This window comes from Gallinula chloropus (assembly GCF_964237585.1).
Source record: "Gallinula chloropus genome assembly, chromosome: 1".
NCBI classification, from domain to species: Eukaryota; Metazoa; Chordata; class Aves; order Gruiformes; family Rallidae; genus Gallinula; species Gallinula chloropus.
The window spans coordinates 191,362,891-191,383,953 of record NC_140085.1 but is presented as its reverse complement, the minus strand read 5'-3'; the positions used below and the strand labels follow the sequence as shown (position 1 = coordinate 191,383,953).

Here is a 21,063-nt window from a genome sequence, read left to right as displayed (position 1 = left end):
ACTTCTTGAGCTAAGGCTTGAATATGGTCTTCATTTTCTGCTCATGTTTTCATGGACAAACATTTTTTCATGGACAAACATATTTTGTATTTAGGAGTAAATTTCCATGCACCAAGTGGAAAAGAAACATGCCATTCCTGCTTATTTTAAACCTGAAAACAGGAACTTCTTCAGAAGTTCCTTCATCAAGAGTGAACAGTCCTCTCCTCTGAAAAAATCCAACTCTAACTGGCATCCCAAGTGGATAAATTCACCTACAGTTTATCTAACTGGGATTTTGGTAACTCTTCCTCTTGTTGTTATTTACATTTTTCTTTTAGTTTCAAATCAGCTTCCTCCAACTTGGCAAAAGCTTCTGCTATGCTTTGTTTCCAAGGAAATATTTGGGTCAAATATAGCAAGCAGAAGCTGCCGTTATTATTATTTAGCAAATAGCCCAAACCTTTGCTCTCCATCCAAGCATCCCTCAGGCTTTGAAGAGTTTGGAAATCTAATCCCACTCTGAAGCTCTGCAAACAATTCCTGTCTTTATAATGGGCCAAGCCACAAAGCCAAATCCAATCATGCCGAACCTTCACATTGCTCAATACTGGATGTAAGCTCCAATTGCTCCCGTGTATTTCCATCTCTGTTATTCATTACTGATGTTATGCTGTATCTTCTTCTCCCTGTATCCATAGGAAAATGCATCAGACCAAAACTGATGAGGCTTTCTGATGCTGTCACTGGTGTTATTGCAGAAATGTATCCATTAGGTACCTTGAGGCTTATTAGAAGCATCTGGAAAGTTGTCTATTAGAAGCATCTGGAAAGTTGTCTATCAAGGGTGTCGGCAAAGACCTCTGAGATTTCACCCTTTTCCTCTCAGAAAAGGCTCTTTTCATTTTCTTTTGGGTAAACAGCTGCAAAATGCCTCTGCTTCATCTCTAGTCAAAATATCACACACGAGATAAACATACTCCATTTATATTAAAAATTTTGCTTGGAAACTTAGGGGTTTGCTTTGGTTTGGTTTGGTTTTGTTTTTCCCTCCAGAATTGCACAATAAAAATTTAATGATCCTCTGCATGTATTATAGACATATATGGAGATCTATGCTGCTTGAAAGTTAAGCATAAGTATTCACTTCAGAACAAATTGGTGCAGAGGTTTACGCTGCCCGTAAAACAGCACTCAGCATGGGGCAGTGATAGCCAGGAGTAGGCACTTTTCCTTTGCTTCTCAGGGATGTGATCCTATTTAACCAACATTAAATAGGAAATCCAGGTGAGGGGGTGAATTAAAAAGCATAACCAGTGCCTGGTTCTTATGCTTGTGTGTATGTGTCCTTGATTCTTTCTGTCTTCTTGCTATATGACTTTTTAGTTCTTGTGGCTTTTGGACTCTTCTGCTGAAGGTTTTGAGGTTTCAATGGGCTTCTGGGAACCTGTGACATTTTCTTGGTGGTTTTCTGTTAATCACTCTGGACTGTGTGACTTCATCTGTTCTGCTAAGGAATATTCTCTAGTTCTGGGGCTAAATAATATGGTTCAGACAGTGTCCATATGGCTTGTTTCATGCCAGAATTGAGAGGTCCCCTTCTTGCTGCCTAATGGGAATAGCCTTTGGCCAGTGCTCTTCTTCAGACTTCTTGGGCACTGCCTCATCTCTTTATTGGCATGAAACAACATGTCACCAACTCATGTTAACACTGAAATGGACTGGGCAACTGCAGAAATGTGATAAAGATCATGACATGGCATGGGTTGTTCTGTGGGGATAGACCAGACCTGTTGGAGTTTTATGAGCTGAATGAACTTGGGATGAGAACAGGGGTCCCTCCAGACAAATGTTCCTCTGATTTTACCTAAAGAAATTCAGACATTTGTGGTGGTTGACCCTGGCTGGAGGTCAGATGCCCCTCAAAGCTGATCTATCAGTACTCTCATTGGGTCAGAAGGGGAGAGGAAATATAACAAAAGGCTTGTGGGTTGAGATAAGGACAGGAAGAGATCACTGACAAATTGTTGTCATGGACAAAAAAGACTCAACTTTGGAAAATTAATTTAACTAATTGACATTCAAAACAAAGTAATGAGAAATAAAACCAAATCTGGAAGCACCTCCCCACACCAATTCCTTCTTCCTGGGCTCAACTTCACTCACAAATTCTCTACCTGCTTCTCCCCACCAGAAGCACAGAGGGATAGGAAATGGGGATTGAAGTCAATTCATCACACGTTGTCTCTGCTGCTCCTTCCTCTTCAGGGAAGGGCTCCTCACAGTGCCCTTGATCCAGTGTGGGGTCCCTCTTATGAGGTGCCGACCTCCAGGACCAGACTGCTCCACTGTGAGTCCTGCATGGGGTCACAAGTACTCCTAGCAAATCTGCCTCCATGGGCTGCAGGCCCTGCCAAGAGCTTGCTCAAGTGTGGGCTCCCCATGAGGTCACAACCTTCTTCATGAGTCTTCACCTGCTCCAGCACGGGGTCCTCCATGGGTTGCATGGCTCTGCTCCCCACCATCATCCTTGGGTTGCAAGGGGAAAACCTGCTTCACCATGGACTTCTCCAGGGGCTTTGGTACCTGGAGCACCTCCTGCCCCTCCTTCTGCACTGACCTGGGTGTTTGCAAAGTTATTTCTCTCACATGCTCTTGCTCCTCTGTCTAGCTGCAAATGCTGCTAATGTGTACTTCCCTCCCTTCTTAACTCTGTGGTCCTAGAGGCACTACCACCATTTCTGACTGGTTCAGCCTTGGTCCCAGGCAGGCCCATCTTGAATCTGACTGGCATTGGCTCTATCAGACATGGGGGAAGCTTCTAGCAGCTTCTCACAGAAGTCTCCTGTGTAGCTTGCCCCTCTCACCAAAAACCTTGCCACGCAAAACCAATACAATATTGATGCAGAGCTGAGTCTTAAAAGGACAGCAGCAAATTCTGTTATCTGTTACTTTAGAGCAAATCTAGAAAACCTACCCTGATCAACTAGCTGAGGGCAAGTTTACCATCAGAGGAGACAGTTTAGATGGTCAACAGAAGATGACTTACCCTTTTGCACCCAAAGCATCATGCTGTGGCACTGGTTCAGGTTTATTCTGGATATGTAGGGTTAAGTCATCAAGATGAACCACTGAAGTCAGCTGCTGAAACTATCTCTGTCAGTTATCACAGAATCACAGAATCACAGAATCACAGAATCATAGGGGTTGGAAGGGACCTCGAGAGATCATTGGGTCCAACCCCCCTGCCAAAGCAGCCCCCTATCTCATATTACATAGATAGGCATTCAGACGAGACTTGAATATCTCCAGAGAAGGAGACTCCACCACCTCCCTGGGCAGCCTGTCCCAGGGCTCTGTCACCCTCACTGTGAAAAATTTCTTCAGCATGTCGGTGTGGAATTTCCTATTCTCCAGTTTACAGCCATTGCCCCTAGTCCTGTCCCCACAGACCACTGAAAAGGGGCTTGTAAGGGACCTCAAAAGATCATCTCGTCTAACCCCCCTGCCTTATCTATGGCAACAGACTGTCAAGAGAAATAATACAGCAATGCCAGGACAGCCACCTCTCCCCCTTTTCCAGCTCTGTTCCTGCCTTCTTCCTGCATTTCCTAGCTCTTCTTCTAGCTCTTAATCAGACCTCAGTTTTGCTGGGAAGCCTCAGCCTGCCTTTGATGCCTCCCCAAAGACCTGAAGACCTCAGCCTGATGTGTTTGGTTTTGCTCATTGCATTCATGTAGCACAGAAGTCTAAGCCAATATTGCTGAGATCCAGGCTGTACAGTTCATGGAAACGCCTAGTTTTGTTCATTAGTCCTCTCCCCCACCCAACTATAGCAGTGTCACTAAGCTAAGGCAGTTTGAATAGCCAGCTTTTCGACGGTGTGGTGGTGTGACCCAAAATCTGGCTAGCAATAAACTTTGCCCTCCTTCACCACCGTGCCTCATTTTGCTTAATCATTGCTTGAATTGGTGTCAGGGGTTCATTTCCCGAGAACAACGTGTCTCCTACCCTGGAACAAGGCTTCCTTGTGACGAGATGGATGCTGTGAACAGAGATGCCTGCCCAGCTGGAGGGTTCAGCTCCAGGGGTGAGGGCTGGTCACGTCTTGTGCAGAACAGATGCTTTAATATGGTCATTTCTCCTATTGCAAAAGCCAACTGACTGCTAAGCGTAACCCTTTCCATGTTCCTTGCTGAGACCTCTTTAGCGTCAGCACAGATGTCCACTCAGGGGAATTATTTACTTTTTCTCTATTTATCTATTTTTCTGCCAGACAATGAAATAATAGGGTTTAGCCCTCCCATCCTCCACTGGATGTTTATAACAAGCCAGTTCCAGCTCTCGAAGAGCCAGTTCCAGCTCTGGAGGAGTCATGTGTATTTTACAAGACCTCAGAAATAAAGAATTCTGATAAAGATACACAAAACCTTTGTGGGAGACCATGCCCTGTGGCCAGGGAGGGGCAACTACACTTTGTGTTCTGTTCCTGGATGAATGCACAGTGAGAACACCAGTGAATAAAGACCTGTGTATAAAAAACAAGTGAGGGACACAAATGCATTTCCATTATCATTTCGACTTGACTCTATCCACCCATAATTCAATGGCTCTCGTTGCCATAGCAATGGAGTACCTTACCATTTTCATGTTTGTGGGGTTTGGTTTTTTTGCAACACCCCTGTGAGTTGAGGAGGTATTGTCTACATGTTACAGATAGGGAAACATGGCATGGCAGGAGGTTTTAAACCCCCTCTTTTAGCACTTGATTGACATGGTGGGTTCATTTCAACACCCTTACGGCAAAGTGGAAGCCAAACATCAGGACCCCAACACTGACATGTCTTAGTGTCTTCCTGCCCCAGAGAAGGGGGAATTGCAGATGTAAGGTGTTTTACCAGTTAAAGGGAGTCTAAGTACAGTACTGAGAGTCAGTAAATCTTGGCTGGAGGAGGTCTCTGAAAGATCACAAGGCTGAATCCCTCTCACCACATCCCTGATCGCTCAGATACAATGGCACCCGCAGGCCTCTGCATACATGGCGCTGGAGGCACCATCTCAGTGGGATTAATTTGCGGTGACATCCTTCCCGTTAGCTTCATCCACTTGAGCTGGGGTGTGGTGGGAGCTTCCTTTGAAACTCCCTGTTTCTGGGCAGCTATCTCATCTCAGTCCCTTGCTGTAGAGCAGTAACTGAACACCACTTATCATACATACACAGGGCCCTCAGATTTGAAAGGACAAGATAACACACTGTACGAGCAGAAAATTAAACTAATTCCCTCAGTGTCCAACCCTGTGCTGTCCAAAACTCAGTAATTAACATTCTTACTCCTCTTTCTTTTTTTCCACAGCAGTTTTAGTAAAGATGATCTTCCTGAAACATCACCAGGCTGCAAAAAGAACCTCTCATTTACACTCCTGGTCCTGAAAATTTAGCACTTATGTTGGGATGTGAGGGCTGTGGCTGCTCACTCTCCCTGGCACAATGGCAGGCTTAGCATACTGATGCATGAGGACCTACAGGCTTTGCCATGTTCTATTTGTGCTGTGTCCACAGCTCAGAGAGGATTATCCACAGCTTAGATGTCTCACTCTGTTTTTCACCTTTGGGGTTGTGCTTGTCTGCTCTCACCTTACATCTCTGTGCTTGTACACTGCATTTGACCATGCTCCTCCTAGGTGGAGGATCCTCTCCTAGCCAGATTCTCTCCTATCCAGATTCTCTCCTATCCTACCCTTCTCTGTCCCAGTCCTCATTGGTGGTCTCTGGTCACTGCTGTGTTGCTGGAGCATGCAAAACAGAGCAATGGTATCAAGTAGCCTTTGGATGCGTAGATCAACATTCCCTTCACTCACTCTCTCCCTAGTTCTTTCCCCTTCTAACTACTGCGACGATTAATGGGCTAAAATGCTTTTTCCTCTCCTCTCCTCTCCTCTCCTCTCCTCTCCTCTCCTCTCCTCTCCTCTCCTCTCCTCTCCTCTCCTCTCCTCTCCTCTCCTCTCCTCTCCTCTCCTCTCCTCTCCTCTCCTCTCCTCTCCTCTCCTCTCCTCTCCTCTCCTCTCCTCTCCTCTCCTCTCCTCTCCTCTCCTCTCCTCTCCTCTCCTCTCCTCTCCTCTCCTCTCCTCTCCTCTCCTCTCCTCTCCTCTCCTCTCCTCTCCTCTCCTCTCCTCTCCTCTCCTCCAGACCAGCCACCTATGCAGGGAGATCTTGTAGAATTTGAGATGCCCTGGAATATCTGACATCTCTGCAGGATGTTGATAATTGGTATAACACAGCATATTGGAGGCCTGAGACATTGTTGAAGAGTCAATAGAAGACCAGGTGTGACACCTCAGGGACCTCAGAGGGCATTACAGAAACAGCTAAGGCAGATTTGTATGATGACACTAGGGTATTTATTGGAATAAGATACAGCCTATGGCATTGTAACTCTGGCAGAGCATGGAACTTTTACCTGAGGCATGTCCGATACCACGTTGAAGTGTTAGATGTAGAGGACATCATATATGTTACTATATACATGGATGGGGGTAGGGGGAGCATCAGGGAGCTCCAGGCTCCCTGATGGCTCCAGTAATACTAACTGCAGCAGAAGCGCAGGGACCCTGTGTACATGTATATATATCCTGGCATCAGCTGGAGGGCTGAAACCCACAACGGTGCCACTGGAGGGCATGCAACTGCCAACAGGCACAACTGGGAGGGGATTTTTAACAGCTGAAGGGCTGTGCTGGGAGGAAAGGAGGTTTCAAAGGATGTCAGGAAAGGAGGGACAAACTCCAGGTCCAAAGCATCTTTTGAGGACTCATTTCCTCACTGTATGTCCATTGCTATTCATCTAAACAGACCACTCCCCCACTACTCTGGTTCTGGGCCACTCAACCACCTCAGTTTTACACTGGCCCCACACCATCCTCCCCCATGGCCACCAGGTCTGAGCATCACTTTAATCATGGCTGAGGGCATTCCCGTTCCCTGAAGGAATGAGCTGGGTGTTTTTCAGGCATCATGCTTCATTAAGTGTTTTTATAGCATTACTTTGCAGCTGCAGGGTGCAGTAAGTGGGGGGCTGCAGCTCTGACTTACTCATTAGTGCAAGAACTCTTACATACATGGCTTGATGAGACCCAGTGATCATCTGAGCAGGAAAAAAAATCTCAGAACAACATAAAATCAGGAGTGGTTATAAGCCTGACATTCTGGGAGTCCTCTGAACTGTCTGTCATCCTCAGACGTTCACCACGAGGGAAACTTAATTAAAAGGAGGCGCTGAGAGAGGCTCACCACTCTTCTCTCCAGAGCAGCTCACTGCTTAATTGGAGAAACAAACTGTGCTCCATGGCTTAGCAGAACAGCCAAGGCTCTTTTGGATGGGAGGTTGCTGAATATGAAAAGAAAGGCTGAAGCCAAGGCAATATATTTCACCAGCACTGATTTCAGCTTGCCCTAAGGATCAAAATCCTGCTGGTGACAGTTTAGTCCGAATGATGAATTGGCAGATCAGACTTGGACTCGATAAAATATGTGGCTGGGAGAACAGAACCTCCCCCCCCCCATCCCATGTTGTGCTCTCCTGTTTTGCTTGTAAGTGCTTGTGTCCTGCAGAAATCTCTTTCCTGGGAAAACAAAACAAAACCAAATCAAAAAACCCAACCCAAAACAACCCTCTGACAGACCAGATGCTGATGCATCATGTCTGACTCCCAGGGAGTGGACTTCTGTGGGGTTTGGGTGTAAGCAGGGAATTAGAGGGCAGCCCAGGGACCAAGCTACCCCAGCCAGAGTTGCTTTCCAGCCTAACCAGACGGAGTACCAGCAAGGGAGCGCTCTCTCGTGGTCTGCGTGGAGCATGAGCAGAGCATGTGTCAGCTACGCTGGCCCAGAGCTGATTAATAAAGAAAATAAAGGCTGTGGAAGAAAGACATGACATAAGCCAGGGTGGCAGTAAAGCACAACCAGATGTCCAGTTGTTTTGATCTTCTCGAAGAGCCAAGAGAGAGGGAAGAGAAATAAGCCCCCTGCAGTGCCAGAGACACTACCAGCACCATGCTGTGCTGCTTCAGGCCAGATGAGATGAAAGGGAAGGTCTAATGTGTCACATGCCACTGGATGGGGTCTGTGTACCACAGAAGTATGTAGGACAGCTAGCTGCAAGGCATAGACATGCTAGGTTTGCTCTAACTTCCCAGAATCCCAGAATCCCAGACTGGTGGGGGTTGGAAGGGACCTCTGGAGATCATCCAGCCCAACCCACTGCTAAAGCAGGACCACTTTGAACATGTTCCACAGGATTGCATCCAGGAGGGTTTTTAATATCTCATGAGGAGGAGGCTCCACAACCTGACCCAGCACTCTGCCACTCACAGACTAAAGATGTTTTTCCTCATGTATAGGTTCCCATTTGTGCCTGTTGTGTCTTGTTACTGGGCACCACTGAGGAAAGTCTGGTTCCATCCCCTTGAGATTCACCCTTTAGACATTTATAAGCATTAACCAGATGCTCTCCCAGTATTCTTCAGGTAGAAGAGCCCCAGCTCTCTCAGCCTTTCGTCATAAGAGAGATGTTCCAGCCCCATCATCATCCTCACAGCCTTGCATTGGACTATCTCCAGTTATTCCCTGTCTCTCTTGGGCTGGGGAGCCCAACACTGCACACACAACTCCAGATGTGGCCTCAGGAGGGCAGGGCAGAGCAGCAGGGGAGAAGAACCTCCCTCAACCTGTTGGCCACGCTCTTCTCAATGCCCTGAGGTCTCATTGGCCTTCTTGACCATGAGAGCACACTGCTGGTCAGAGAGAGCTGCTTGTCCACCAGCACTCCTAGGTCCTTCTCTGCAGTGCTGCTTCCCAGCAGGTCAACCCCTAACTGTACTGGTTCCTGTGATTATTCCTCCCAGGGTGCAGGACCCTACACTTGCCCTTGTTGAACGTCATAAGGTTCCTCTCCACCCAACTCTCCAGCCTGCCCAGGTCTCACTGAATGGCAGTGCAGCCTTCTGGTGTGTCATCAGCTCCTCGCAGTTTGGTATCGTCAGCAAACTTGTTGAGGGTACACTCTGTCCCCTCATCCAGGTCATTGATGAATGTGTTGAGTAACACCAGATCGAGCACTGACCCTTGGGGCACACCACTGGCTACAGGCCTCCAACTAGATTTTGCACTGCTTACCACAACCTTCTGGGCTTTACCCTTCAGCTAGTTCTCAACCCACCTCACTGTCCCCTCATCCAATCCATGCTTCCTAAGCTCAACCTATGAGGATGTTATGGGAGATGGTGTAAAAAGTCAAGGTAAGCAACCACTTCTCTCCTTTCATCAACTCAGGTGGTGATGTCATCATAGAAGGCTATCAGACTGGTCAGGAATTATTTCCTCCTCATGAATCCATGTTGATTACTCCCTATAACCTTCTTCCTCCCCCCCTAACCCTCAGAATAAAATGGAAGTTACTCCACTTACTTCACACCCATATGCCCATCTCTGTGGCACCTCATGGCAGAGGACCTTTCAGAAACTAGAAGAGCCACCAGAAGATCCCAGGAAAACAGCTGGAGCCTTTTTCAGCCCAGGTCAAATGCATGGAACTGAGATAATATTAAAAATATTTATTCCTACAGTTAAGCCTATCCTTATGTAATTTACTGTATTGAAGTTCCTTCCAGCCCAGGAGAATTTCTCCTTGTCCTTTCCACTCAAAGGATAATGCGGAGAGGAGTTAGGGGGGATAGGACCAGAGTTCGATAGTGCTGTGGATGAGCATCTTCATCAGCTGAATACCTGATGGTACGTTCATACTACTCCTCAAGATCCTCCCTGCCAGTCAGCCAGATAGGAAATCTTTTAGCAGATCCTCATCTAAGCAGTCTAGTCTTCAGGAAAAACAGCATGAACTGCTCAGTAGTAGGTAAATCATGACTTGCACACGTCTGTGGTCTTACAGAGGAAGCAGAAGTGACAAGTCTTTGCTGCACCTGCTGCAACCTCTGCTTGGTATTTCAGTCACAGTAATGCTGATCCAGATACAGGCTTGGAAGTGTTTTGTGCTCTTTGAAACACAGGAAAAGGCAATCTGGGTTCTTTGTGTCTTATTGTATAAGACTACGTGGTCTGCTTTAGAGACAGCTGCACAAGGCAAAGTGATAGAAGAAAAGAGGCAACAACTGTGTCCCTTTTTCACAGCATGAAGCCAGCAGTGCTAGTAAGGAAAGGCAAGCTGCCCTCCCCATTGCTTGGCCTCTGATGAATACATCCAAGAAGGAGGCGGTCCTAGAACCTTGGGAAGTGGTTTCTCACAAGACCTGTCTGTTTTCCTCACCTATGAGTACTGCAAGCCTCACAGAGACACTCTGACATCACTGTGAGAGGTCGAATGAGAACTGGCCTGGCCAGGGTTGGGGGCTGGGCTCAGATCACATATGGGGCTTCCTGGTCTCCAGTGGGCAGTGAAAGCCAGTGAAGCTGGAACCATGGAAAGTCAGGGCCAGTCCATCACAGCCAAGGGGCCCCAAGTTTCCTGAGCTTTTCATCAGAAGAGGGGTAGCCAGCAGGGACAGGGAGGTGATTATCCCTCTCTACTCTGCCCTCGTGAGGCCCCAGCTACAGTCCTGTGTCCAGATCTGGGGCCCCCGATACAAGAAAGATGTAGAACTGTTGAAGGTTCAGAGGAGGCCACGGAGATGATCAGAGCACTGGAACATCTCCCCTACGAAGAGAGGCTGAGGGAGCTGGGCCGGTTCAGCCTGGAGAAGAGAAGGCTGAGGAGGGACCTCATTGCAGCCTTCCAGTCCCTGAAGGGAGCAGAGAAACAGGAGGGGAATCTTTAAAAGGGTAGATAATGGCAGAACAAGGGGGAGTGGATTGAAGCTAAAGGAGGGAAAGTTTAGATGAGATATTAGGGGGAAGTTCTTTACAGAGAAAGTGGTGTGGTGCTGGAACGGGCTGCCCAGAGAGGTGGTGGGTGCCCCATCCCTGGAGGTTTTCAGAGACAGGTTGGATGGAGCCCTGGACAACCTTGTGTAGATTCAGGCCTGGAGGTTGGTGGCCCTGCCTGTGGCAGGAGGGTTGGAACTCTGTGATCCTTGAGATCCCTTCCAACCCAGACCAGTCTATGATTCTATGACCCACCTCTGATAAATTTCCCTGCAGCTTTCTTAATAGATCCCTGCACATATTCATGCAGTCTGGTCTGGCATAGTTAATAAGGCGGTTTCTAAGGTTGCTTCCCTAGATCTGAATGTTGCTCTTGCCTTTTTCTCCCATGGCTCTGAGCATCCAAAATTCCCATTCTGGTTTGCAGAGCTCTCAGCAATGACTATCTGTGTCTCGTGTCTGCTACCCATCCACAGCAGCACTGGAGGTACCAGAGCAACACACTGTCAGCCTGAGAGGCTTATCATTATCGGCTTAGGAGATGTAGGTCTTCAGGGAATTTTAATCAGCAGAGACACTTTCACACCCAAAGAGACAAAGATATTATCAATTCTGTTAAATGGGCACCAGGAGAGCTGAGCTGCAGCTCTTGGGACTTCTCCTCTGTTCATCCTGGATGAAATAAATTGCTCCATGAACCACAGTGATGCTACGCTGATCTTCAACTGCTAAAGCTTTGTCTCTCCAGCCACAGGTGTACTTTGAAAGTTAGATTTCCAGGAAGGATTTCCTTTTCCATGAGGAATATACTGTGGTTTTTTCGCTCACTACTCTGGAAGGGACCCTTTCATGACAGCCACCTTGAAAACCCGTACCAGGACACTGCAGGCTACTGCTATTTAAAAATGCCTGGCTGCCTGCTGGGTCAGTGCTTATTTCCTCCCGCAGTTTTGATCTGTTTTTTCCCTCCCTCTCTCCGAGGGCATGCCCTGCTGTAGCATACCATGCAGTGCAGCAACAGATAATGGGGACTTAGCAAGGTGTTAGCCTGGATGTGCATGCTTCAGATGAAGGGATTAATATCCAGGGGCTTGTTTGGGACTCCCACAGACTCCAGGTCTGAAAGATGGCGATGTTTACACTGGGATTTATCCTGTGACTTGCTTCTGTCAAGGTCTTAACTAAATTATAATTACTTTTAAAAAAATCACACGGTTGTCATGAAGATAGATAAGAATGACTGATTATTTTATTTTTGTCCCCCCTTCTGTAGTTAGTTGAATTGCAGGTATTGCTGGTTATATGATGGCTGGGTGGCAGTTGACAAAGGAGACAAAGAGAGATATTGGGGGTGTTTGTTATCTCTAGTCTGAGCTTTACTGAAGAGTTAAAGCATGTGTTTAACAGATGTGTCGCTCTAGCTGGGTTGACTGAGTTTGAGCAGCACTGCAAAATAACCATCTGCAACAGCCCATGAGGTTTGTATGTCCCTTGGAAAAAGTCATCTTGAGGGTTGACTTTACGACTGACAATTAAAGGGCACTAAAAAGTAGGTGTGCTCAGAAACCAGGTACATTGACCCTCGTTAAGTTTTGTGGAGGGTCTGGAAAGGAAGTAAAATCAAAATAGGCCCTTCAGAGAGGGTCCTCAGAAAGGCTTTAAATTGAGTTTTTTTAAAAATGCCAGTAGAAATTCATAGAGTCATAGAATCTCCTGAATTGGAAGGGACCCATAAGGATCATCAAGTCCAACTCCTGGCTCCACACAGGGCCAGCCAGTTCCTACATATCTGGCAGTCTGAAATACAGCCAGATAACTGCCAGTAAATTGAGCAGGCGCTTGCCTATCCCTGTGGGCACAGAAGGGATTAGTGGGAAGACTTAGGCAGACCGTGGGCTTTCCATGGAAGAGGACTTTGCAGGGAGTCAGCAGAGCCAGACTGCAGCCAGGTGGTGACTCTGCTAGAGCATCCCACACACACACATATTAAAAAGAAATAGCAGCAGGAGAGAAGAAGCCATCAGATTGCTGTAGGCTGCTGCCTGCAAAAACCTTCCACCTACTCAGGAAAGTTCATTCCTAACACATGATCCATATTCAGCCTGGAGAAGAGAAGGTTCTGGGGGGGCCTTAGAGTGGCCTTCCAGTCCCTGAAAGGTGCCTATAGGAAAGCTGGGAAAGAACTGTTCCCAAGGGCATGGAGTGATAGGTTGAGGGGTGATGGTTTTAAACTAGAAAAGGGGAGATTTAGGTTGGATATTATGGAAAAGTTTTTCAATATGAGGGTGGTGAATCACTGGCATAGGCTGCCCAGAGAGGTAGTGGAGGCCCCATCCCTGGACACATTCAAGGTCAGGCTTGATGGAGCTCTGAGTGATATCATCTAGTAGAGATGCAGTGGGGTTGGACTAGATGACCTCTGAATGTCCCTTACAACCTAACACATTCTATGTTTCTATGATTCTATGATTAATTAATTAGTAAATTAATAAAGTGTGCTGTACCAGTAGAGCACTTATGCAGAAAGAGTTGGGTGTTGGGGAGCACAGATGCAGTCGGAGAATTTTTTGGGCTACATGGACGTGCATCTTAGAGCCTGAGGTGGTTTCTTTGCTCCCATATGATCATCTGTGCAACATCTGGCAGGTCATTCAGAAACCTTGCTTAAAAATGGTGTCCTGAGTCCTACATGATGGAAGTCTACAGTTACAAGAGAAGCCACATACTTCTTTGGTCTTGTTTCATCCCACACTAAAAAGAACAGAAAGCTTTTGGTCTAGTAGATACATTTTTTTCTGCAGCCTAGGCTAGATAGTTAAACTTTGTGTATCCTCAGCTTCTAAACTTTTAAATCATGCTAATGATGCTGTTCTACCACCAAATATCAGCTAGATGTTTGGATAGCCTGGTAACAGGTGACAAAGGTATATATTGTGGTGGGCAAGGTAAGAGGTTGAGGAAGTTATAACCCCAGTCTTGTGTGGCCTATGCTGTGCTTCAGTATCCAGGTTAAAGTCTCTCCAGCAAACCTTTGAAAGCTCAGATGTTTAGATAAATTTGTAAAACTGGTTGTTTTCTTCAAGCTATCAAAGATGCCATAGGCTGTGAGGCAGCTATTGGGACAGAAGTTGTTCTGGGCTCATTTTCTCTGTGGGGTTTGTGAAGCCTTGGTGTAAAGGAAAGGCAACTCAGTGTTACTTTCAAGCTTTATTTCAGGATAAATGCCATTTATCAGATCTGGCAGGATCTGATGAATGCTCTAGTGAGGTTTTGTGGTTGCGGGAAAGTTTGCAACATAGCATAGGATAAGCCATCATGCAAAACATCAGCCAACAATTCATAAGTCCATTGACGCATTTGGAAGTCTTGTTGCCATTCACCATCAGCAGGGTTGGCCAAAACCCATCATTCTTTGTCTGCCAGAATATTCAGTGTGATATTTTGTTTTAGTTTGGTTTTTTGGCTGCATTGCAAAGAAAACATTTTTTTTTAAATATCCAAATAACTACAAGCTTCCTGAACTCTACAAGCCCTGGGTGAGTTCGTTGCTCCTCTTAGGTTTTCTGTTAAATCCGTCAACAAAATCATCATTGTCAGTGAGTTGCTGTGGCTGGTTTCTAGGCTTATCCATATGGGCCGGCCTTGCAAAATGTATATCAAGCTCTTGGCTTCTGTGCCCATGAGACAGACCTGCTTGATATCTTTATTTCCAGATAAGACACCTGGCAATTTCTTAGGTCTCCAGACATAGGTCCAGACATGTCTGAAGTGTTTATTTTTTTTTTTTAATCTAAGAAGTTTCAAGAAAAAACATTTTAGACTCTTTGGACAAGTGCTTTTTCAGTTAGTACCACATGAGACATCCTACCTCTTTCAGTACCTGGCTTTAACGTGTTTATTAAAAGTCCAGTCTTGCTAAGCCTCATGTAAAGAAAATGATGAACAGTAACCACTTCTTTGGCTGAATCACAACTGGATTCTAAGCGGTTTTGAAATGTCACATGGGAGGAGACCATTTCTCTATGTATTGCTACATAATGAGCTTCTGGAGAAGAGGCTGTCAAACACTTAGGCTTTGATGCCTAAATAAATACAAATATAAATACCTCATCTGGTGTTATAAGGCTGTTTCCTGCCAGCTCTAACACTGGCTATCCAAACTACCTGTAATATCCTGTATTCCACTAATGTCAGTACCAGAGTGTTCAGATCTCACAGGCTGAAAAATCGGCTTTCAAGAAAATCACATAAATGTAGCCATTTGGGGAAAGAAGCAGACCCACTTGAACCTGAGTCTACAGGACTCTTCAGGGCTGACATATAGCCGCTCTGATGGAAACCAGATAATCTGGAGAAAAAGGGTTTCAGCATGTTGGGGTGCAACTTGAAAACATGATGATATGACATAGCAAGATACTCCATCCCAAAAAATACACCAGCCCCACCAAAAACATGGGATATCAAACCCTTTCTTTACTGTATGGCCAAGAATCTGATATCAGAACGGGTTGACAACAAGCTTATTCAAAGTCATGGAAAGGACAAATTGGAGAGAATGAAAGGATGGAGGTTAACTAATGCCAGGCAGTGAGGCTGGAGTGATAATAAATCTTGTCAGTCTGACTTTACATAATTTTTGTGATTGAGTCACAAGTCTGGCATGTAAAGTCAAGTGGTGACATTGTCTTCTTAGACCCCTACAAGTTGTCATCCTACTGAAAGGTGATATTGAGAGAGGAAATTAGTGCTACTTAGTCAGCGTGTCTGTATCAAAAAGAAATAAAAAAATATTAATTGATATTTCAAATTAAAATAGCGGATGAGGAGCCTCCTTTGGTAATGTTTTCTAGTGGAGCCTCTGGGATCTCATTTTTTCCAGTGCTGTTCAATAACCATATAACATTTATTGGAAGACACAGAAAAATCATTATTCATAAAACTTGCAGATTGGTCTGGACCTTTCATTAAATGGACATATTTGAAAAGTATCCACCAAAATAAAATCAGATGGGTTTTTATCCCTCTGGGAACAAAGAATTCATACCATACTCCCAAGGCAGACATTTGCATTAAAGAAAACAGAGATGGACTTGAAAACGGTGGTGCTGCAATTGTGTTCACCTGAGCTATAGAATTAAAGTGGAGAAAAAATCAAATAAAAATAAAATAGGTGATAAAATATGCCATCACCTCTATATTGGGCATTAAGGAGTGAGGCTCGTTAATGGATACGGGTTTTAATTTAGCAAAAAGAAGAAGGAAAATTAGAAATGAATGTCAAAAGATAATTGCCAGGATAAAATCCTTAAAGAATGGTCTATGGCAAAAGCCTTAAGGAGCTGTTTATTTATTTTACTCAGCGGATGACTAGGGTGTAAGCTAATTATGGTGTGCAAATGTCTATGGGGATGTGATATTTATTGTGGTTCTTGGTTTTTTTTTGTTTCACAGACAAAAAGGAGTGAGAGCCAGTTGAAGGAAGTGAAGCCAGACACACTAGACATTAAGTGGGTAGTTTTAATGTTGAGGGTAATTAACAGTTGGAATAATAGACGTGGGAACCTGGTAGATCCTCCAAGGCTGGAGATTTTAATTAAGGCTCGGAGGATGTGAAGAAAGGCTAATGGGAACGCTGCCACCCTGCTCTGCCTCGATTTTCTCTATAAGCTGTGGAGATATGAGACCTCTTTGCAGGGAGAGTCGGAGCAGGAGCCAAGCCTTTTCCCTGCCACTCTCTGCAGAGGGTTTCCAGAGAAATCAGCTTTATTCACCGAGATACCCTTCAGTATAAATCCTTACACAACACATTTTATTTCCAGGACGCTTGAAGAGTTCTGACCATCAGCAGCTCCTCGGAGGTGTTTTGGCCAGGCTGATGTGGGAGGTCAGACCGAGAGATTAGAGCACCCTCTTCTGCTCTAAAACATTAAGGCAAAGCCATACAGCTGCGGCTCCAGCTTTCCGTGGGAGATGCGGCTGTAGGAATGTGTGCATCCCTCTCTCCACTATTCGCAGGAGAGTGTTGGGAATCGATCACGAAGAAACCTTCACTCTATAAAGCAGTTGTTGCAGTAATGATGAGCTTAATATGTGAGAGAAAAAAAGCATACACAGGGTCTTAAACTTTAATGTTAACTCCAGACAAATTACCTTAATAACTTTTTTTCTTTTTTTTCCCTTTTTTTTATTTTGGCCTGGGGTGCACTATTTTCCTTGCTTGTTTGTTACCAAGGCAAATCATGCAATGGCAGGACCTCGGCATGTTTTGCAAAGGTTGGAGTGTCACCCCCAGTCCTGGATACCCTGAGCGTGGGACAAACATGTCAGAGCTGTTTAGGATCACCAGTTTTTCCTATGGAGGGTGGACTCTTGTCATGGGGATTACTTGATTGCAGGAGGCAAACCAGGAGCAGAAGAAAAAGGAGAAAATGATAAAGATTTCAAACCACTTGGCTATGGAAGAATATGAATCCTTAAGGGTCAGAGTAATTATGCTAATAAAGAAAGCTAAGAAGTCAATTATTTTTCAATATTTCACCGTTGGGTGCCTGAACCACATCTTTTTCAACACAGGAGGTTTTAATGCTATAACATCCCCTCAAAAGGTGTCACTAGAGTTACTCCAGGAGACTTTGAAATTAAGTGAAATTAAACTGTGCAGTGCTGTTGTTAATACCGAAGAAATGGGATGGCAGTGAGCATACAATATATGGATAGAATGTAAGTATGTTTGTAAATAGATAAACCAAACTTTTGTAAATAGATAAACCAAACTCTTAAGTTCAGTTTAAAAAGGTTGGACTTCTAGCTGCAAAAGCTTTATTTAATTTCGTGTTTTGATCAAGACCCATTGTCAAAACTTAATGCACTAGCAGCTTACAAAGAACCTTTCTCAGTTTAATCTTGACATTAGCGTGTCATTTAGGTACTTCCCAAATGTAAAGCTATTTATTAATTCCTGATAACCAGCTTGAGCTGTACCAGTCTTCAACAAAGCATGTGTCCACCAACCTTCCTGGATCTGGGCTGTGCAAGGAAAATAATGAATGGAAGGAAATGAATGAAATCACCTGCTCTTCCCACTGCATCTGAAAGGCTTTGTGGCTTCCCATAATCATTAGTCATGAAGAGACAACTGCTCCTCCACACACACCAAAGAGACACATACAATTTATATGACGTATTTGAGGTTAATACTGCTAAAGAGTTGAATTATAAATGGTTCCCTCTAGACCACAAGTGCTGGTCTTGTGACCTCAGCTGAATTATTGCAAGGGGCTTCCTAGCTAGGACAGGCATGAAGACATTTGTGGTCTGGTCGGGATGACAGTTTTATTGCCAGGTCCACTGGGGAAGGAAGGTGTCTGGTAGTGTGGAGGAGGCTAATGGATTGCTCAGCTGTAGGGAGAAATCTGGATGACCCAGGGAAATAACCAAGAAAGTTTTGATACAAGTATAATGGAATGGTGGGTACAAGGAAGAAATGGGGAAAAGGGGAACGAAACACATCAGCAGGTAGAGCCCAAAAGCAAATGTTCTGCCGATCCCAAACCTCCAATAGCTCTTGTCTCTGCTGCTTCAGGGCAGGAGAGGAGCTATCCCTGCTGCCCTGCATAGAGATTTAAGGAGCTGTTCTGCAGGGGCTAAATCCCACTAATCCAAGGACAGAGCTTTAAGAGGCCATCCCTACAATTACTTTGATAGATATGAGTACCTCTGCAACGAGGCAGTTCGGAGTGAGGCAGCTTTGGAGCTTTGAGAGACCTTTATATAGGAACTAAGGGCTTGAGGGGGTTTGTACCTCAAGTTGTGAAACACCGGAGGAGAAGAATGTCCCTCACCAAAAGGGACATAGGAAGCTTTTGACACAGCGTGGAGCACCCCAGAGAACCCACCCATTTGGAGTGGCCCATGCAAGCAAGAAGTTGAAAGAAGTGGGAACCCAACTTCACTCACAGGGGAGACTGACCATGCATCCCTTCTCCTTGAGGCAGGACCTACGTCCAAGGATAACCACTGCCACTGGTAACAAGCTGCTCCACTGGTGGGTGGCTCCTTCTGGAGGTCTCTCTCCATCAGGCTAGAGAACCTGTGGGTGCATTTACAGTACATGCTGCACTGCTGTGCTCTGCATTGCATGTCTTGGTGGCTGAGGATCCAGGATAAAAATACTTCTCTGGTAATGAACAGGTAAGCTGGTGTAAGGGGGCTGCTATTTTTAGAGCACAAACCTGCTTGGTTCAGCAAATTTTCTAAGCCATGGGGTGACACTACAGATGGCAGGGAGATTGTTGTGGGTTTGTGATTTCTGTGCCTGGCTTTGAAGGGTGAGGTTGTTATTCCCCCAAAAAATCTACAGGTCCTAGTCTTTAATCAGGAATATTTTAAGCCAAGAGTGAGCACAAAACTTTTGCCCTGAGAGTTATTTAACAGTTCTTTATCTAAATTCAAAATAATAATCCTCCTTTTCCTTTGTTTTGCTATTACTTGGTTTATCCACTTCTATTTTTTCCAGGTTTAAGAGACCCCCACCATGACTTGTCCTTGAAAAACCTTTTCTAAATCACATGTGCATACATATGTATCTCTGAGTATACGTAAATACAGGTCTATATAAGTGTCTGCATGTGTGTGTACAGTTCTGTCTGTCTGGGCTCTGATTCATATTCAGGAACTTAAAACTGGCAAGAGCTGCTGGCTCAGTGCATTCCACCTTTTTATTTTGGTGTGGTTTGAGAATTACCCTATGAAAGAACAGAAACCCTAGTGCACCCATAAGTAGTGTTTACTGCTGCAAACAAAACAAACTCACTCTTCACTGCCTGATTTCGGGATATATTGCAAAACATTCTGAAGTGTTGATATAAGCCTTCACTTAAGGACTATGGGAAGTTTGATGCTTGAGGGGTGCTTGCCTGTGTGGTGTGGTGCAGTGCCTCGCATGGTGCCTGTCCGTGTGTCTGTGCAGGACTTTGGCACCTCGTGCACTTGGGCTTTGACAACTGTTGTGTAATTTGGGCTGACTCATCTGTACCTACATCCATCAAACAAATACGTATACAGGAAGGCAAATGTAATCCACTTTTCTTCCAGCAGCTGGTAATGCACTGCCTGGCTCCCTGAAGACCTCAGCACAGATCTACCCACCTGTAAAACAATGTCATTTTTCCTACTGTGTCCCAACTGCTTGTTCTGGGTGCTATCAAGGCACATTAGTTTGCGTCAGTTCAACACGGGAAGTTCATCCAAGACGTTTTTCCAAGGTCTCTGGTGGCTGCTGTTGGGAATAATCCTATTTTGTTCTCCAGCACATTGTTCTGTTTTTAAAATTGGACTGCTCGGACCCTGGAACTGTGACCCCTTCTTTTCCAAAGCCTTTCCCCATGTGGCTGCCAGGTTAGCAGTGGGACGAATAAGCAAAGATCCTTCACTAAATCTTGGCCACAGGCTGGATTATGTAGTTTTGCAAGAAGAATGTGAGACGTCAAGAGCTCTGATCAGATTCATTGACTTTGGAAAGTTTTCCTCAGCTTTCATAGGCCCACTGAACCCTGGGTTCTGTGAGGTGGCTACACTTTTAGGTGAAAACTGGAATAAAGCTCTCTTCTCATGGATGTGTGTCAATTATAAACTGGATTCTACCATCCACCACTCTCCATTTGCAAGGACCCTGCCCTCTCCAACCCAAGTTTTGTTTACAATAATGAAATATTTTAAGTGGGCTCATGTTGGCATCATTGCTTCCAGTGAGGATATTTGGATGAACACCGCCAACAAGTTAGCAAGTGCACTCAGGAACGAGGGACTTCCCGTAAGCATTGTTACATCCATGCATAAAGGAGAAAAAGGCATAGAAGACACCTGGAATGAGATTAAAGGAGTTGGCAGCATTAGAAGTAAGTGTTTGGGTTTTTTTTTTAATTCTTATTTTCTCTGGGGTGGGATTGTGTTGTTATCCAATGGACATAGTTTAGATAGTGACATTTTGAAGTCATTTAAGTAAAACTGAATTTTATCTCTAACCTTAATGGATCCAAGGTTTCATAGAAAAGAAAGCTGGGCATTTTTTATGTGATGGAAATGGGGCAAAATAGTCTTTTACAACGTGAAGATCGTGTGGTGGGTTGACCCTCGCTGGAGGCCAGGCACTCACCAAAGCTGCTCTATCACTCCCCTCCTCAGCAAGGCAGGGGAGAGAAAACATAATGAAA

The 21,063-nt window shown here is 45.1% G+C and overlaps 1 protein-coding gene across 1 annotated transcript in view; it reads left to right on the top strand.

Moving 5' to 3' along the window:
* Positions 1 to 20,009: 20,009 nt before the first annotated feature.
* GUCY2F (guanylate cyclase 2F, retinal) overlaps positions 20,010 to 21,063 on the top strand; it is a gene marked incomplete at both ends in the record, with an annotated part of 46,665 nt that continues 45,611 nt past the window's right edge. The window contains one exon of the mRNA XM_084279211.1: positions 20,010 to 20,748. Within this exon, the coding sequence (XP_084135337.1) occupies positions 20,010 to 20,748 (739 nt within the window). The remainder of the gene's footprint in view (positions 20,749 to 21,063) is intronic.